At 34.4% G+C, this 16696-nt stretch overlaps 4 protein-coding genes across 6 annotated transcripts; 3 read left to right on the top strand and 1 right to left on the bottom strand.

The window, feature by feature from the left end:
- The first annotated feature begins 823 nt into the window (after positions 1 to 823).
- On the top strand, positions 824 to 5577 carry LOC139992862 (zinc finger CCHC domain-containing protein 24). The gene is made up of 4 exons (XM_072014127.1): positions 824 to 1018; positions 1399 to 1641; positions 2456 to 2620; positions 3316 to 5577. Exons 1-4 carry the CDS (start codon positions 824 to 826, stop codon positions 3427 to 3429), a joined length of 717 nt encoding a protein of 238 aa, XP_071870228.1. The 3' UTR covers positions 3430 to 5577.
- Garz (Sec7 domain-containing protein garz) lies at positions 4016 to 12711 on the bottom strand. Its single transcript, XM_072014104.1, has 14 exons — positions 12458 to 12711; positions 11972 to 12170; positions 11673 to 11900; positions 11508 to 11611; positions 10940 to 11447; positions 10484 to 10881; positions 10207 to 10384; positions 10006 to 10121; positions 9719 to 9907; positions 9241 to 9576; positions 8951 to 9159; positions 8615 to 8860; positions 6078 to 8496; positions 4016 to 5782 (listed from the first exon to the last, which is right to left on the bottom strand). Exons 1-14 carry the CDS (start codon positions 12575 to 12577, stop codon positions 5681 to 5683), a joined length of 5352 nt encoding a protein of 1783 aa, XP_071870205.1. The 5' UTR covers positions 12578 to 12711; the 3' UTR covers positions 4016 to 5680.
- Positions 12712 to 13027: 316 nt separating this feature from the next.
- LOC139992865 (uncharacterized) lies at positions 13028 to 14384 on the top strand. 3 transcript variants are annotated; one of them, XM_072014129.1, is made up of 3 exons: positions 13028 to 13206; positions 13889 to 14003; positions 14065 to 14384. In XM_072014129.1, the coding sequence occupies exons 2-3, from the start codon at positions 13905 to 13907 to the stop codon at positions 14260 to 14262; spliced, it is 297 nt and encodes a 98-aa protein (XP_071870230.1). In that variant the 5' UTR covers positions 13028 to 13206; positions 13889 to 13904; the 3' UTR covers positions 14263 to 14384. The 3 variants fall into 3 exon arrangements, with proteins under 3 accessions (XP_071870230.1, XP_071870232.1, XP_071870231.1); XM_072014131.1 differs by lacking the exon at positions 13028 to 13206 and adding an exon at positions 13290 to 13415; XM_072014130.1 differs by lacking the exon at positions 13028 to 13206 and adding an exon at positions 13442 to 13710.
- A 714-nt stretch (positions 14385 to 15098) lies between these two features.
- On the top strand, positions 15099 to 16656 carry Gxivspla2 (phospholipase A2 group XII). Its single transcript, XM_072014128.1, has 3 exons — positions 15099 to 15491; positions 16087 to 16154; positions 16233 to 16656. The coding sequence occupies exons 1-3, from the start codon at positions 15257 to 15259 to the stop codon at positions 16542 to 16544; spliced, it is 615 nt and encodes a 204-aa protein (XP_071870229.1). The 5' UTR covers positions 15099 to 15256; the 3' UTR covers positions 16545 to 16656.
- Positions 16657 to 16696: the final 40 nt, after the last annotated feature.

The following is a 16696-nucleotide window of genomic DNA, read 5'->3' as shown; positions in this document are numbered from 1 at the left end:
CACAGATAGTGAGATAAATGCTCGTTAATGAAAGGTAATCAAAAAACCCTGCAACTTAATCGAGAGTAATTGTGCAAGACGAGAGTAAAGCCAAAATAAAGGATAAAAAGGAACATGAATTAGTGAAAACGAAAGAATAATTTACCTCGTACATTAAAACACGTAACATTAGGTAAATCGCCCGTATGATACCTACTTACACATGTAGGTATAAGACGAGAGAATGAACTTACACGAGAGCGAAATTATACAAGAGTGTAAGACAAAACTGGGTGAAATTATTTGCGTTCGTTTAGCCTGAATGATTTAGCAAAACTCGTTACTCTGATCTATATCAGGCTAAATGGGAACTCTTCTCGCCAACATGTATGACGCAATATAACGCGACGTATTTCGTGAAAATGCAAGAAATATATCGAAAGTGAGAGACTTCGGATTGCTAATATTTAATATTTAATTCTAACGTGCATCGCTACAACATCGTCTAAAAAAAAGTATTACTCGCTAACATACTACTCGTTGACAGTACATGCAGATTTCAGTGTCTGATGTAAAATTAATCTTGAGGAACAACTGGCTACTGAGAATGTAACGAAACGTCGAATTCGTATTTTTAAACGAAATAGTCAGCACAGGGTTGCCAGTGGTGTATCAAAAGTTCTTCGGGTCGGTGGTTTGTGAAGACGTTCGATACGAAGATGCATCGGTAAGAATGAACGGTATCGTTGCATTGGGAAAATGTCGTTTAGACATTCCTCGAACATGCTCGAAAAGGTGATAATTCGAATCGAGAATCTCGTGGGACAACGGTAAATTCCTAAGCATGGCCGCTTGCCATCCAACGCCGGCAATTCAACATTTGCAGCCACAGGAATCGCCTCAGCTTGGCCTTGGACCTATGAACGCTGCCGGTAGCCAAGGTCAGAAGCCGATCCACCAACCACACTACTCGCCCCATTTGCTCAATTGGGTGTACCTGGCAATCGCCGATCAGAATTCTGCTCAAACACGAGATCAGGTTTTACAATTTCTCTCTTTTTCTCTCTGTGTTTCTCTCTTGTCGACTGAACATTTTTTCGATTAAAAAAAAAAAGATCAAAAGCCTTTCCATTGATACGATGACCCACGAAAGTACTTAAATACTTATAGAAACCTTTCATAAACGAAATGTTATGTTAACGCGTTTCTTGTTCCTTAATATAATTTACCTTTTTATAATAAAACAACAGACGAAACATCGATCATGTACTATAGTTTCAAACTATAAATTCACGTCCCATAAATATAATTCACTAAGCTCCTATAAATTCAGAATACTTTTACACCTTTGTGAAATTGACTTTGGCAAAATAACCTTTTAATGACAATTGATAGAACGATGACCGATTGTGACTCCAGAGCAAACTTTTCCCGACGATATGGAGTGGTTTTTCAACGGCGACTTCGCAAACTCATACGCATCGTAGCGCACTTGATCCTTGTTGCGCGATAGGAAGCAACTTTGCGGATAATATCGGCGAGCTTGCGGATCGTTTCAGAGAAATGGGGCTACTAGATAGAAAACCAACCAAGAGACCACCACCTAGTTACCTCTGTCACCTGTGCTTCAAGAAAGGTCATTACATCAAAGACTGTCCGCAGGTGTGTGTATTCGTGTGTATTCGCATGTGCGTATTTCTCGATCAAAAACGATCCAAAATGTAATCTTCGTAACAATCAAATCGTATCAACGTAACTTCATTGGCTACGCATAGATATATAATGTTCTTGGATAGATCCGAGTAACAATACCGTCATAAATATTTCATGAAACGTGTCATACAGTATTTCCAACCTTTTGAGGCTGACTTTCTCGTACTTGCACCTATTTACACGTTTTATTTGAACGAAATATTAATTAGTACCCAATTAATTCGGTGATCCTATAAAAAAAGTAGTAAGCAAAGTTGTGACGAAATTCTCCTCAACCTTTTGCACACCTATTTCTTCTAAGCTAATTTTACGAATTGATTTCGATTCTCCACTATTTCCAAAATTACATTTCACTATTTCAATCTCTTAATCGTTGGTACATGACACTGTGAACATATTACTGGCTGTGTGCCTACGCTACAGTTTGGAAAATTCTCCTCACGCAATAAAATCTCTTATGTTGTTACAGGCTTATAATTGAGAACTCCGTCTTATAACTCTGAAGCTAATGATATTTGAACTCATGTTTATCAAGATTCTTTTGCGTGTTTTGATGAGTATTAAATGCTTCTGAAGTTTGGCTGAATATTTTGAAACACCTTGCTTATATGATCTGATTATCAGACGGATTCGAATAAATAGAGTTCTACTCTACGTGAATCAAACGTTCAAAAAATGAATTACTCGAATCACTTGCTCCCGTCACCATATAATCGATAACTAAGTATTGAATAATAATCGTCGAAATGAATACCCATTCCAGGCACGTCCAAAAGGCGAGGGTTTGACACCGTACCAAGGAAAGAAACGATGCTTTGGAGAGTACAAATGTCCCAAATGCAAGCGTAAGTGGATGTCGGGGAACAGTTGGGCTAATATGGGCCAAGAGTGCATCAAATGTCATATAAACGTTTATCCTCATAAACAGGTGAGAGTGTATACTACCGATTATAAATCATTGAACACTTATTTAAATATACTTGTAATAAACTATTCGATTGAGGATAGAATCGCGCCTATTCTTTAATATGATTCGAAAAGGCATACTAAGAAATTCATAAAAATATTTTTAAAAAATTCTTTTTAAGTGCTAACAAAATTTCTAAATGTTTTGTATAATGTATAGAATTATATTCGTAAAACTTTTGTAGTTTATTTTATCTAATATCGGAAGTGGAGAAAATTTCGAAAATAGAGAGATGATCATTTTGTAAATCATTCATTCTATCAAAGTATCCCGTGACCTGAACGTAAGCGCATATTTATCGAGACTATTTAAACGAGAAAATAAATACTCGGCAAACAAGTGCAAATGCAAGTAAACAAAAGCTAGCAATAGAGTTTCACGATTGCGAACGGTCGCCAAGGGAAAACTTGCTTTGAAGCCAACGTAACATTTCTTTTCCGACAAATTCCGTATGCGTTGACTCTAACGACGCAATAGCGTTAAAATATAAATGTAGTTTCGACTGGTAATATACATTAAATTCCTACTAAAACTGTCTTCTGCCAAACTGGCAAGTAAATCGAATAACCAAGCGTTCACTGAGCGCTACGTCATATATTCATTATGCATCAACACAATTACGTTTCGTAATCTCATTACGTTTTCCGTGTTTCCAGAGACCATTAGAGAAGCCAGACGGATTGGACGTATCCGACCAGAGTAAAGTTCATCCGCAACACCTTTGTCAGAAATGTAAAACACTCGGATACTATTGCCGAAGGGACCAGTAGCAAACCAAGAACCACATTGTCTGTGGTGATAATTAGATTGAGGATTTTTATACATTTATGAGAAATTCGAAGGCGCAAGGATGCACGAATTGGGTATAATATGCAAAAATATATAAAGTATCCAAAATACTTTCTATAGTATCTAGTAGGTAACACAATTTTCTACTTAAATTTCATCTTGTTGATTATATTCATAGAAATATAAGTTTGTATAAATATCCGCAGTCTAGCGATAATGCTTTGGGACTAAACAATTTCTAACATATTTCGGACCAATTGCGTAAAAATATTACTATTTATCTCTAATTACCTGTTGCGGTCGTCGAAAATTATAAATTTTAATCGTTGGTCGATCTTACGACTTGCATCCGACTTTTTACTCGATCTACGCGGTGTAATTCCCATGTATAAATTTTAGTCTTCCACTAATTTTATAATTGCTCTATATCTCCACCTTTGGTACATCGAACGTCTGGTGTACACCGAATACAAATTTTATACGAAACTCTCTTTTAATGAAAAATAATAAAACTAAGCTATGTACCATTGCATTGCCACGATAAATGATACCAAAAACACGAAAGCGTTAAAATGTCTTTGATCTTGTATTTTTCTATACAATCATGTACAACAGAGAGACATAGACATGTGAAAAAGGGGCAATATTTAAAAATAAGTCGAATATCTAGGTTGCTTGTGCAGAATAAAAAAACGTAAGGTGAACAGGCATCCGCGAACAGAGGACCGAAATCAACCGCAGTTACGAATATTCTAGATTCTAGAATCTAGAACGATTGTGTCTCCAACTAATTATAGCTGCTTCACGTTCAGAATTATACAATAATTTACGCGCATGCATGCGACATCAACGCGTACGTTCGAGTAAAAGACCTACATATAAACATGTGTGTGCTACACTAGTGTCGAAGAAATTGAAAGGATAAAGGGAAGAAAATCCAAAGAAAATGTTGATTTATATCTCGTTTACGAAACTCTGTTTCTAAATCTGTTTCGACGCTGAACGTGCGCATACATACACATATCTATAAGTCTGCGAAATAAGAAACATGGATACATAGGTTTCTCCTATATTTAAAAAGTCAAGCAGCACGGCTGCTTCGAATATTATTTAACGCGGTTCTCAATTACATTGTCTACTTGAGTCAAGCATTGGGATAGCGGTGTAAGTTTACCTTGTAAAATATTTCTTGTAACTGTGTCTCAAACATGTTACAAAGCTTACAGAAATTCATATATCATAATCAAGATATAACGAGTATGTACAAAGTGATTATTCGTAATCGAACCACAGAAATCACAGCCGTGTCAAGTAGTGACACGCGAAATTGGTTCGACCCTTGACCCCAGATATCTCAGATTTTACATATTCATATGTACATACATAAAATGTAAAGAAATGGAAAAAAGATATAAATCAAGAAGGATGAATCCTCATCTTGCAAACTGTACGTATCGATGCATACATGACGGGCTGAAAATCATATTAGTGTAGGTCAAGATTTCGAGAATTTTGATTTAACCAGGTATCGAAACTCTTGAAGGTATCATCCCATCAATTATCGTGAAAGATTCAAGAAAAAATCTTTTTTGTTAGGGCTCGTTTCAATATTTATTTTAATAATTTTTATTAAAATATAATATACTTTGATTTAAAAAATGTAGTGAAATTGTTATGATAATAAACGCAGAACGCTATGGATAAAGTAATGGATTGATTTAAACCTCTATGATTCTCAGCCCTCCAGGTATCGAGATACAAGCAGTAGATTAATTTGTAATTATTTTCGTACAGTTGCAAGAATTTGAACTGATTTACCACCACTCGTTCGCCTAGAAACAGTTTATAATAATATTATCCCCGATATCGTAATTCGCGTCGTATTCCGGTATATCAATACATAATGATACATCGGTTAAAAGAACTAAACGTTCATAAAGATGATTAAGAAGATAACAAAATTTCACGAAATACGATATCGCATCACACACATTATTATTATTTATGTATATATACGTATAATGTATACAATGTTTATGTATACGTATATATTAATAATAATATCAAATGCATCATTATATATTATTATTAATATATCGTAATGTAAAATATACAAGAAACCAAAGGTTCATCTACTGCAACGTGTACTAATCTCCCTTTTGCTAAAATCTCGCCCAAAAATTTCTCTTCTTGAATAGCAATGGTACAATATACATAATAAATATACAGTGGTCAAGGATTAGTCACGGCAAATAATCGATCCGCTGCCGGATCTTCAGTAAAGTATGCTGCAGAATTGAACATTGTTGTTGCTGCGGAATCTACAGTCATCGTCTGTAAAGAAAATACTCGGTTACATTTGCTAAGTATAACTGTAGCCACTTTCTGATCAATTAAGAGAAAAATGTTTCAGACGTTCACACGTTTCAAAAATTCACTGATATCAAATGAAGAATATACTGAAATGTTAAATGTTACTGAAAATGTTAAAGTATCATTATTACCAATAAACTTTTGTTGGAAACATTTCTTTCTTAAATTACCAGAATTATTTCAAATACCGTGGCAAACGATTCGTGAACAAGATAAAAGGAGAGAGAAAGGAAAGGTAGAACGTAATAGATTTTACCTGAGATGTATCTGTACGGAGAGAAGAATTTTGTGCTCCAGCGTGTTCTATTTCTTGATTATATGATAAATGTTGTTCAGATTGCGAATGTAATAATGCTTGCTGGTATTGTAGCTGCTGTCTCCGTTCTTCGTATTCGTTCTGCACATTTACTATTGTAGCCTTCTCTAAATTCTTATTTCCACAAATAATCGACTTTGATAGACATTCAGAATTCTCTTCATTCGATACTTTTGGTATCGTCGATGCCACTATTGCTGACATATCTTCGGAATCGATAACGATTGATGAGGGATGATTATGATGTGTATCATCGGCTGATACGTTGGGTTTCGGTTGAGGTGGTGCTATGGACCCAGGAAAAGATGGTTGTTGTTGCTCAATCAAACTGATTACTGGTGAAGTTTGTTGTGTCTGAGACAATTCAGACGAGGATGGTACAACCGGGATAATCGGTGGTTCTGGGAATAATTCTGCCTTCAAATTAGGTAAAAATGCATCAATCGTTCTCCAAGTTGGAGTCCACAGATTCGATGTTGAAGCCAATACATTAGCGGAAGACATGACCAGTAACATATTCTTCAATGATTCCGGTATGGCTTCGAAAAGAAGCTCGCTATTATCGGCATGCATATAAGCACGGAGTAAACTTAACACGGTAAGCCAGAGTGGTAAAAATCCAGGAAGGGTTAACAACGGATTCAAATGATGAAGAAACACTTTTGATAATAACATGGCTGCTCTCACTCTTGTCTCCTCTACACCGATAGGATCATTCGATGCTATTGGTCCGAGTAACTGAGCCAGTAGAGGGAACAGAACCTGTTCCAAACACTGAGACCACTCTACCGCTGATAATTGTGCTAAGTCGTGAGCAAGTAGAGTACTTTGAAGATATGTTATAGCTGCCGTGCGTACCTGTCTGCGAGCATCACAACATAACCTCGCGATTCCTTGCAACAAAGGCCTCCACACGTGTAACCATAATGAAACATTTTCTGTACCATTCCCTTCTTCTGCCCACCATCGAAATACCTGGGCGATCCTGGTATGAAGCGTGTGCATCAGATCCAGCAATTGTATAGGACTTTGTTGATAGGTAGCAGCGGTAGCTGCAGCAACAGGTTCATCAGTTGGACTGAGTACTTTGTTCCTTTTTCCCGAACACTGAAGGACTGCTTCGGCAAATGTCCTCACGCAACGAATACACAATTCGAAGTTAAATGGAGTTACATGAGCCACATCTCTGACTAGAAACGTTAAGCTTTCACAGCATTTAACAAACGCAGCAGGGTCGTGAGGTTGTAAATCGCGGTCCAAGACTATCGTATCAGCAGCAACAGGCAACGGTGCTTCCGTCCCTGTTGGAGACACTAGTACCCATTCAGGCACAGGACTAATCGGTCTAGGATCCAATATCGATGTTCTAGAATTGGTTGCTTCATCCAGTACGGTGTTGGATTGTTTTGGCAGCAATGCTCCGGCACCTGCACACTCCAACAAATTGAACACCACTTTCCAATCTTCCGTACTGTGAATATTAGCAGCACCAGTTTTAAGCAACTCGAACAAACCGTACGCGATCTGTCTCGCGAGTGGTGTACTCGTAGAAGAAGGCAGATGAGCCAAGGGCAACAAAGGAGGCAAAACGGTGCACGCGTATTCTTCTCCTCGTAGTAACCTAATCGCTAATCTCAACATTCCAACAGTCACCCGTTCCAAAAGGTATGGGTGATTTTCACGTGCAGCTGTTGTTAATAGTCCATCTAGATAACCTTGAACTACTGGCCAAATGCACGCTACTCTATCACGATTTTGAATAGTTACTTCCAACAATAATTCCAGCAAAAATACAGATACATCTTCATCATGAGAATTTGGCAATACCAAAGCACCGACAAGAGACCGAAGCGATTCGACTTGCAAGAATTTGCTTTCCTCGATAATTTGTTTAAGATAACAAGTCCCAATAAATTCTGCAGCTCTTTTTCTTGCAGTCGTTTCCGCTGGATGAGACATGCGTGAGGTATCCATTGCTATATAGGAATATAAACTAGATAATATTCCCTGATCCACCGGAGCTGGTTTAGGTGTAGTAGGTTCTCGAAGTAAAGATATCTTCCCGGATGGATCGATAAAATCTTCTCCTTCAGTCAGACTCTTCGGCAGTAGTCTTGCCTTGTATAACGATTGCAGACAATCGATGATATTTTTCCACGACGCTCTTATTGCATCCCCGTGTATATGAGTAATTTTGAACAATGTACGTGCAGCTAATTGACACCTGCTACTTCCACCCAGTTGTGAAACTACTTGATCGGGCTCACCACCAGTCGCCAGACCGGTAAACTTGCATAAACTTACTATAAGAGTATCCAAATCGCTAGTCATCCCATAATGAGCACTAATTGAAGCGCAACTGCAACATAAATAAAAACATGCGTTTTTATCGTTATTACCAATATATTCCTATTTTTTATTACGATATTTTAATCTCAGTTTAATTTAATTTAATTTAATCGATATATGAAACAAACAGGTAGAAAGATTCAGCGACTCGACGTTGTAACGATCTATCGGGCGCTTTATCATACGCTCTGCAAAGCGCACTTATAATAGGAGCCCATGCTTCTTCAGCCAGTTCCTTATCCACAAATTCACCACAATTCCCAATCCTTAGATAGAAACTTTCAAGACCGACGCCTCTACGTAATAGAACTTTCCACAAGTAATTATCTTTGACCAACCCAGTCTGTTCAGCAGGCATCACGATTTCTTCACCCCTAACAAAAAATGTATAATATACAAACAATTCATAAACACTAAATACCATAATAATTATTGTTGAAGAACGTAAAGGAAAGTAATTTTACTTTATAGAAGCATATATCTCATCAAGCATCGCTTGATCGAAATCGGCACCGCCGTTCACCTTTTTTAAATTTCTTTTAAATTCGTCAACAGTCATAGGATTGTTTTGTCGTTTTACATTGTAATTATGTTGATCAACGTTTAACATAATTACAGCATACGCTAAAGTAAATGCAGCATCTGCTGACGCAAACGGCCTTCCATTACTGTCCTAGAGATCAAACAGACGATTCTTTATATTTTAACTCATTATACTACATTATATACGTAATATGTGGAATACCAGACTTACATGCCAATGTTCTGCAAATTTTTCAAGCAACAAAGAAATAAGTGGAGCTTCACCAGGAAGTCTGAAAGATTCTAGATAAAGTCGTAGAGCTTGATCGATTCGCATATCCTTCAAATCAAAATTATGAACGAAACAATTTAAAACGCTTTTATTTTCTTTTTTACTAATATATTCTCCAATAGCTTTTTTGTCAAGCCCAGGGTTTTCCTTCAAGAATTTAGCTACTTTCTCTGGATCAGGATTACCTGGACTTCCACCCAGAAGACCATGTTCTGTAAGTTTAGCGATTCCCTCTCGCGGATTTTCATTAAATTTTTCCGTACCGTGTACCAACCACTGTATGGGAAGAATACATATTTTTAAAATTTTTCTTAACAATAGAAAAAAAGAAGTAAAAAAGGATGAAATAAAAACGGAACGAAATGGAGAAAAAGACAAAAAAATACAAGGTTTATTTTTAAATTATCTAAATACAAACCCGCTTATTTGCCTTTATAGCCAGCAGTTCCTCTCGTGTTGGAAGATTTGATGATGCACTATGCCGAGACGGTTTACATAATTCTTTGTAGCCTTTACATCTGATTTCCATTCCAGAGATCAATGTAAATATGGCATCCAAGGAAACGAATTGCATATTCTGCATATTACCTATTAGTGCTGAAGCATTCTAATAACAAAATATATCTAGTGCAATTTTTAATAAAAAAGATATATTTAATAAACATCTATATTTGTTTCGCATATTGGAATCAATATATTGTATACCTTTGACAAAAGTTTCATTAATTCTTCATATAAATTAGTAGAATATAATCCGCAATCGTAGTTTAAGTACAATTCTGCTGGTAAACCGGGTATTCTCCATAATTGTACAATGGCCTCTAAAATTAAGGAAAGTTGAATTTCCTTTACATAATCGCAGGTAAACTTCCACAAACTATAGGTAATAATATATAATATCCATACCAAGAGCTAGTTCACGTTGTTCATATGATATCCTATTCGAATCTGAACTTATTATTTCCATCAATTTGCTTATATAATGCTCCATTTGAAATTTCAAATGTTCCCTTTGCGATTCAAATAACAAGAATGATACTTGCAAATTCACTGCAAGGATCGACAATCGATCTGTGCCAAGAAGCTGGTAAATACAATTATAATTATTATACGGCTTTTTACATTCCTATTTCCAAGTAAAATTAACAAAAATAAATACGAATGATTACTGCATCATCATTACCAAGATAAGATTTCTACAAAGATCATCTTTCACAAGCACCAATAATGACTGAAAATTGGAAAGATAATCGGCAGCTGTTTCTAAGACTACTTGTAATAAAGTGAGCCCGAGATGTGTCATAACTTCGTTATTTTGTTTATCAAGAGGACTACACAAAGACACAAGAAACCTAAATAATTCACGGACACATAGAGCACCATACGGTGCTAATTGTTGATGTGGCATAAAACGAACTCCTTGCGCATTTATATATTCTTCGACTTGTTCAGATTCTTTGACTTTAGATACTTTGTTCGCACTACTTGTATTTTCATCTACCAATAAATCCTCTACACTTCCTGTTGGAGATTTTATTAATTCTACATTTTTCTCGTCGTCGACTGATTTTTTTAGATTTTCTGCAAAACCAAAAAAATGATAATTAAAACTGCAATTTAAAAAAATTAACATAAGTACCTTGATTTCCTTCCTTTAATAAATTTACTTTTTTAGTTTGATTGTGTTCATCATTTTCCATGCTTTTATCTACTTTCTGTAAAACTTGTTCTTTATCATTCACGATATTTGTTTTATCCTCTATTTCGTTAATATTTTCTTTACATTCTTTGATATCCTTTAAATCTTCTTTCTCCCTTTTTGCATCCGATCCATCTTCTTGCTTGGTGGTATTATTTATATTATTTAAATCCTTTTTATTATGATCCTTGTTTTCATTCTTTTCTTCTTCAAGTTTTTCGGCACTACCTTGATCCAAAGAACCTTGCATATCAACGATATTTCCCGCCGAAGTAACCGGTGTTGTGAAACAACTTGGTCTAACTCTATCAGTTGGACTTGGAATATCAATATGTTGACTTTCAGTATCCCCTACACTATCTGTATTCTGCCTTGCTTTCTGCTTTGAGTGACTTTTATTTCTTCTATTTTTACTACGGCTATTTTCCATATTATTTGTTCTCATTTTCTGAAAAGATACACATAATGTATCAAAATATTATATTTCACTGACTATTTAGTAACTTACTTTCATATTCAAGACTCTAGTATCATCTACAAATTGGGGTAGTCGAGTGAAAAGATGTTGCACCATGTCTCTCAAACAATGTTCAGCTGCTTTCCTTAATAATTCTGTAACCAAAGAAACATTGTTGAAATTAAGGAAAAATTTTAATATGCTGACAATCCTTACCACTGAGGCGTGATTCAAAACATATTCTAAAACAACTGAGCATAATTTCACAAATGCTTTCATTCGAAAGATAATCTCCAGCTGGTGATAGCATAAGAGCTCTCAAGACCTGGAGTATTCTCATTAAAACAACCCCATCTCCTGATGCATCAGTCCCAACAAATCTTGCATGCGTAACAGCATCTGCAATTGATTCTACACATTGTGCTATTGCAGGATGATCAGAATCTGTGAAAACAATAATATTCTAATACATATTTCTGAAAATATCTTTAATGAATAAAATAAGAGATACATACTTATGAGTCCATAAGATATAATTTTATTAACAGCAGACAAAGCAAGGCTTGTAACAGGTCCAGTTGTTTCTTCTGATCTTATAATTTCCAGAAATGGTGCCATGAACACTCCTGGTTCCAAATAAGATAAATCTTTTGCCTCATTTAGTGCTTCTTTTAAACTATATAATCCTTTTATAAGAGTATCCTGATCATCATCCTTGAAAATAACCACAAAAAATGCAGATTAAGATTCAAAAATGTATAACAATTTCAATTCAAACAATTACATTATAATATATTAACATCCGTTGCTATATGTTACTACTATTCTATTTACTACAACCTGTTTGCCTTGATAATGGTCAAAATATATCCACATGACGATGACACACGTATATGTAAATATAATTAATAATTCAATTAATAGACATAAGATTATAACTGTACGAAATGGAACATATGTTTTCCCATAAAAAGAGTTAGGATAACAAAGATCGTTCTAACCTGATGAGAGTGAGAGGACCATCGAGCGCTTCGTCTCATAGCCGTTACCAGGAGGCAGAGCTCACCCTCGACAACGTATAAGCCACCTCCCGGATAGGCCATTTCTACGATTCTGCCCATCTTTTTTACAACACTTGTCCTTTACACCATCTTTACTCCGGAGAAACCTTAGAAAATACTCAATAATCTGTAACGTCAAGTGTCAAGGGAACACTCAACACAATAGTCGTCGAGTTGTCAATTTGAAGAAACGTTCAAAACTGTGCCACTACAACTCGCATTTACGCCATCTATACGCCACCCAGCAAATAAATTAAAAATCATTGAGGCTTGTAATCATATTAATATAAATTATCTAATACTGTTTTAGACAAATAAAATTCTGCTTGCTAATTTTCATGGAACCCTTAATTTTCAAATACAGTACTTTAATTTCACAGCTTTCTAAAAATTAGTCTTATGCTCCCGTTTGGAAATTATGTTATTAATGTCAGTTCATAAACAACAACATTAGTAACAAAATTTTTATAAAATATATAAATCAGGGAAGAAGAATAAAAAAGGGTATAAATTTTTAATGTCATCAAGTAGTAGTAAAAATAAATAGATAAATAAGATAAGATAATTATCTTAATGCCAGATTAAGTATAAGTATAGCATAAGATATAACGTATAAGTATAGGATAAGATATCATCATTCACCATATGTACAACGAATTCGAACATTAGATGTGTTTTAAAGAATAACTGTAAGTATTGTTAGCCATTAAAAAAATTAAAAAATATATATATATAATGCATACATGCATATACATATATATATCAAATCTTTTACATTAAAATAGAAAAGTTGACACCAATCTTTTTCATATTGCAATATATGCGTATGCATGTATGAAATTTATCATTTTTTGTCTGTAGTATCATTTTTTAACAAACTAATGTAGAATCAAGAAATGTAAGTATTAGAAATTGTAAACTTTGTATTTAAATAATTGATCTCTTTTGGAACAAATCGATTTCTTCAGTGACAGTATTTTGTTTAAGTAACAAAATAATGAGCTAAAAAAGAAAACTTCGCACTGAAGAGAGTGAATCATTTTTCTCACACCTATCAAATGCATATTTCATTTTAAACTAAAAATTGGAAATGAACATGTATAAAATTTCTTTAGGTTTTATTAGTGACATGTTAAATATAATTCTTAAAATGAACACAACTTACATAGTCGGCAAAAAAAATTATGAGACAGGTAATAAAATTCGCAGATTTTTAATTTGATACAAATGTAGCAAAATAACATTGAGATAAATTTAATTTCTGTATAATAAGTAATCAAAATAGAAGTTAGAATACAAGACCAAGTGTAATGTTATATTATTATAATAATGATTTTACCAATTTAATATAATGGATCTATCAATTTCCAGAGCAGAGGAAATCGCTATGCCTACAACGAAAGATCAAGTTCATGAATTCATTGGATCTCACAGCATTGTGATTTTTTCTAAGACCACTTGTCCATATTGCAAAATGGCTAAACAGGTATTAAGCAAATAATTTTCTTATTTTTATTCCAACTTCAATTAATGTGACTTTATTCTAGGTCTTTGATAAAATGAATAAAAAATACCTGGTTGTTGAATTGAATGAAAGGGACGATGGAGATGAAATCCAATCTGTATTGGGAGAAATGACTGGAGCTAGAACAGTACCCAGGGTGTTTGTGAATGGAGTGTGCTTGGGAGGTGGAACAGATGTGAAAAAATTGTATGAGAATGGAGAATTACAAAAAATGTTTTAATATATTAGCTTGTACTATCCAATTCTACATTACCTGAAATATTTATAATTCTGCTTTTCACATTCTGTACTGTTGATTTTTCTTTTTGAATTAATAAAGATTATTATTTACATGGCAAAAAATATTATAATTATCCTTCTATTTCTACAGTAATAGTAATTGGAAGTAATTGCCATCAAACAAATTTAAAAAATACCTGGTCACTTCTTACTATAATTTTCATTTAAATGAGCATATGCATGTAAGTACTACTTTGTTTAAAAAATTCTAGGACAAGTCAGATGAAACACAAGCTACTTTTTTATTCATCAATTTCTACTTTGTCATCTTCAGACGTTTCTTCGTGTTCCAAAACATTCTAGAAACTCAGTTTCCGTGATGTTATTTAACTCTTTCTGCAAATTTTGTTTTATCACTTCAATAAATTGAAATCAACGTCTCCGTAACGATTGTTTTAAATCGAGAAAATTGAGAAATATGATAAGGATACTGGTCGTGAGTACCGTGTATGCAGAATGAGATTTGTTGAATTTTTTGCCAAAATGTTACGAACATAAAAATTTGAGGTGTAGATCATCCGGTGTAATTCAATGATTCAGATGTTACTCGATAAATTTCGAATTTGAGCGAGCTCAAATCTCATTTGATAGAAACTGCTGTATGCAAACTATTTAAATTTGACCAATATGAAGCTGGTAATACATATAATGTTATAAAAAGGTGTAGTAGCTGAATAGGACGAAAAGAAATGATATATTAGCATTATAGCATTTGACTGTTTCTTGTAAACAAAACAGTCCTGGAACTTATTGAACAGAGTAGTAAATACATATATACATTACAAGATGAAAGTACATATATTGTGGGAACTATTTCGTCGTTTGTCACCACGTGTCCGCGATCGAGTATACCTTTATGTGAGTCAATTTACCTAAAAATATCCTGACAAACAAGTAGAACAGTGTATCAGTAAGTGCGTTAGGATTATACAAAAATGGATTTTTCTCAATATCGGAAAGCTCTAGTTTACGTTTTGACTTTTCTGGCTTACGCGTGGTCAGGCTACGGTGCTGGTTTATTATCAAATTTAAAGGATGCTGTATTAGCAGCAGAATCGGTATTTCAAGATTTATTTGAAAATGCAATTACCGTAGCTAGAAAAATTAAGGATATACACGAAGTGTTCGATGCAGCGGTGGAAGAGAACTGTATCTTTCAATGCCCAGGAGGTACATCTTTAACCTATCATTCGTTCATTATACTTTTTAACTCAGTCCCCAACATCAAAATTTTACACTTTACGCTCTACACTCGATCGCTAACAGTCGATCTCAAAACACGATATCAATGGTCAAACTATGACACGATGATAACACGTCATAATATCCTGTATGTATTATATGTATGTATGTATAATTTTTGTATCCATCTTGGTATATTATATAATTTGATTACAAACAATCTCAACAAACTTATATTGGGATATATTCACGATTATATCTTATTAAAGGGAATTTAACTATACTAAAAACTACCTAATGCGATATACTATGCACATGAGAAGTTGGCTAATGGGACAATATAGATGCAAGGGACTGTTTTCCTCCTTCACTACAATCACGCATTGCTATATAATCTTATTTGATATGCAACATTTTTGGCCAATATATGTGCTTATCTGTATGATTTTATTGGTATTATCAGAAATAACCAATAAGACCCACATTTCTTTGCCTAGCCTTCTTCTCACGGACGAACAGAAGCTAAATTTAATTGGTTACTGCTTAAAAAGATTGTAAAGCAAATAGTTTGTGACGATTTCAGGGATCACACCGAAACCAGATTGGAATCATAAACCTCAAAGTAACGGATGTGGTTCTTTAGGAATTGAAGTAGGCAAATTTTCTAAAATACATGCTTTTGTATATGCAAATTACATAAAGAAATTTTAATCGACTTCATAATTTTAGATAAACCAGGAGTACCTACCTCTTACGGAAATGACGAAATGTTGCGATGCGCATGACATTTGTTACGACACTTGTAATTTGGATAAGGAGAAATGTGATTTAGAATTCAAGAGATGTCTGTACAAATATTGCGATGGATATCAATCGGCTGCGATAATAAATACATGCAAAGCTGCTGCGAAAATGCTGTTTACCGGTACAACTGCTTTGGGATGCAAGAGTTACATGGATGCGCAGAAGAATGCTTGCTACTGTGGAGATAAATGGAATAAGAAGCCGAAAAAAGCTGCTCAAGCTGGTGGAGAATTGTAGGAATAATTTTATAGATGCCAATTACCCTCATACCTCGTTTGTGAATTTCTAGTAAATAAATACGTTTTGTATTTACCATTACATTGCGTACATGACAAATATTATTTTTTTTTTGTATAAAATATTATTTTATCGAGAATTGTATTAATATT

Source organism: Bombus fervidus, chromosome 12, assembly GCF_041682495.2.
Source record: "Bombus fervidus isolate BK054 chromosome 12, iyBomFerv1, whole genome shotgun sequence".
Classification (NCBI taxonomy): domain Eukaryota; kingdom Metazoa; phylum Arthropoda; class Insecta; order Hymenoptera; family Apidae; genus Bombus; species Bombus fervidus.
Note: the sequence above shows the minus strand (reverse complement) of the source record. Positions and strands in the feature narration are given on the sequence as shown.

Bases quoted from the DNA above. Each gene is read 5' to 3' on its own strand.
- Garz (XM_072014104.1), bottom strand. From the start codon at position 12,577: ATGGGCAGAATCGTAGAAATGGCCTATCCGGGAGGTGGCTTATACGTT. The intron at 10,385-10,483 runs GTAATGATGATG...TGTATTTACCAG, and splicing joins TTTGTAGAAATCTTATCTTG to CTTCTTGGCACAGATCGATT. The intron at 5,783-6,077 runs GTAAAATCTATT...TTTTCTTTACAG, and splicing joins TCCGTACAGATACATCTCAG to ACGATGACTGTAGATTCCGC.
- LOC139992862 (XM_072014127.1), top strand. From the start codon at position 824: ATGGCCGCTTGCCATCCAACGCCGGCAATTCAACATTTGCAGCCACAG. The intron at 1,642-2,455 runs GTGTGTGTATTC...TACCCATTCCAG, and splicing joins ACATCAAAGACTGTCCGCAG to GCACGTCCAAAAGGCGAGGG. The intron at 2,621-3,315 runs GTGAGAGTGTAT...CCGTGTTTCCAG, and splicing joins ACGTTTATCCTCATAAACAG to AGACCATTAGAGAAGCCAGA.
- LOC139992865 (XM_072014129.1), top strand. From the start codon at position 13,905: ATGCCTACAACGAAAGATCAAGTTCATGAATTCATTGGATCTCACAGC. The intron at 14,004-14,064 runs GTATTAAGCAAA...ACTTTATTCTAG, and splicing joins ATTGCAAAATGGCTAAACAG to GTCTTTGATAAAATGAATAA.
- Gxivspla2 (XM_072014128.1), top strand. From the start codon at position 15,257: ATGGATTTTTCTCAATATCGGAAAGCTCTAGTTTACGTTTTGACTTTT. The intron at 15,492-16,086 runs GTACATCTTTAA...TGACGATTTCAG, and splicing joins TATCTTTCAATGCCCAGGAG to GGATCACACCGAAACCAGAT. The intron at 16,155-16,232 runs GTAGGCAAATTT...TCATAATTTTAG, and splicing joins GTGGTTCTTTAGGAATTGAA to ATAAACCAGGAGTACCTACC.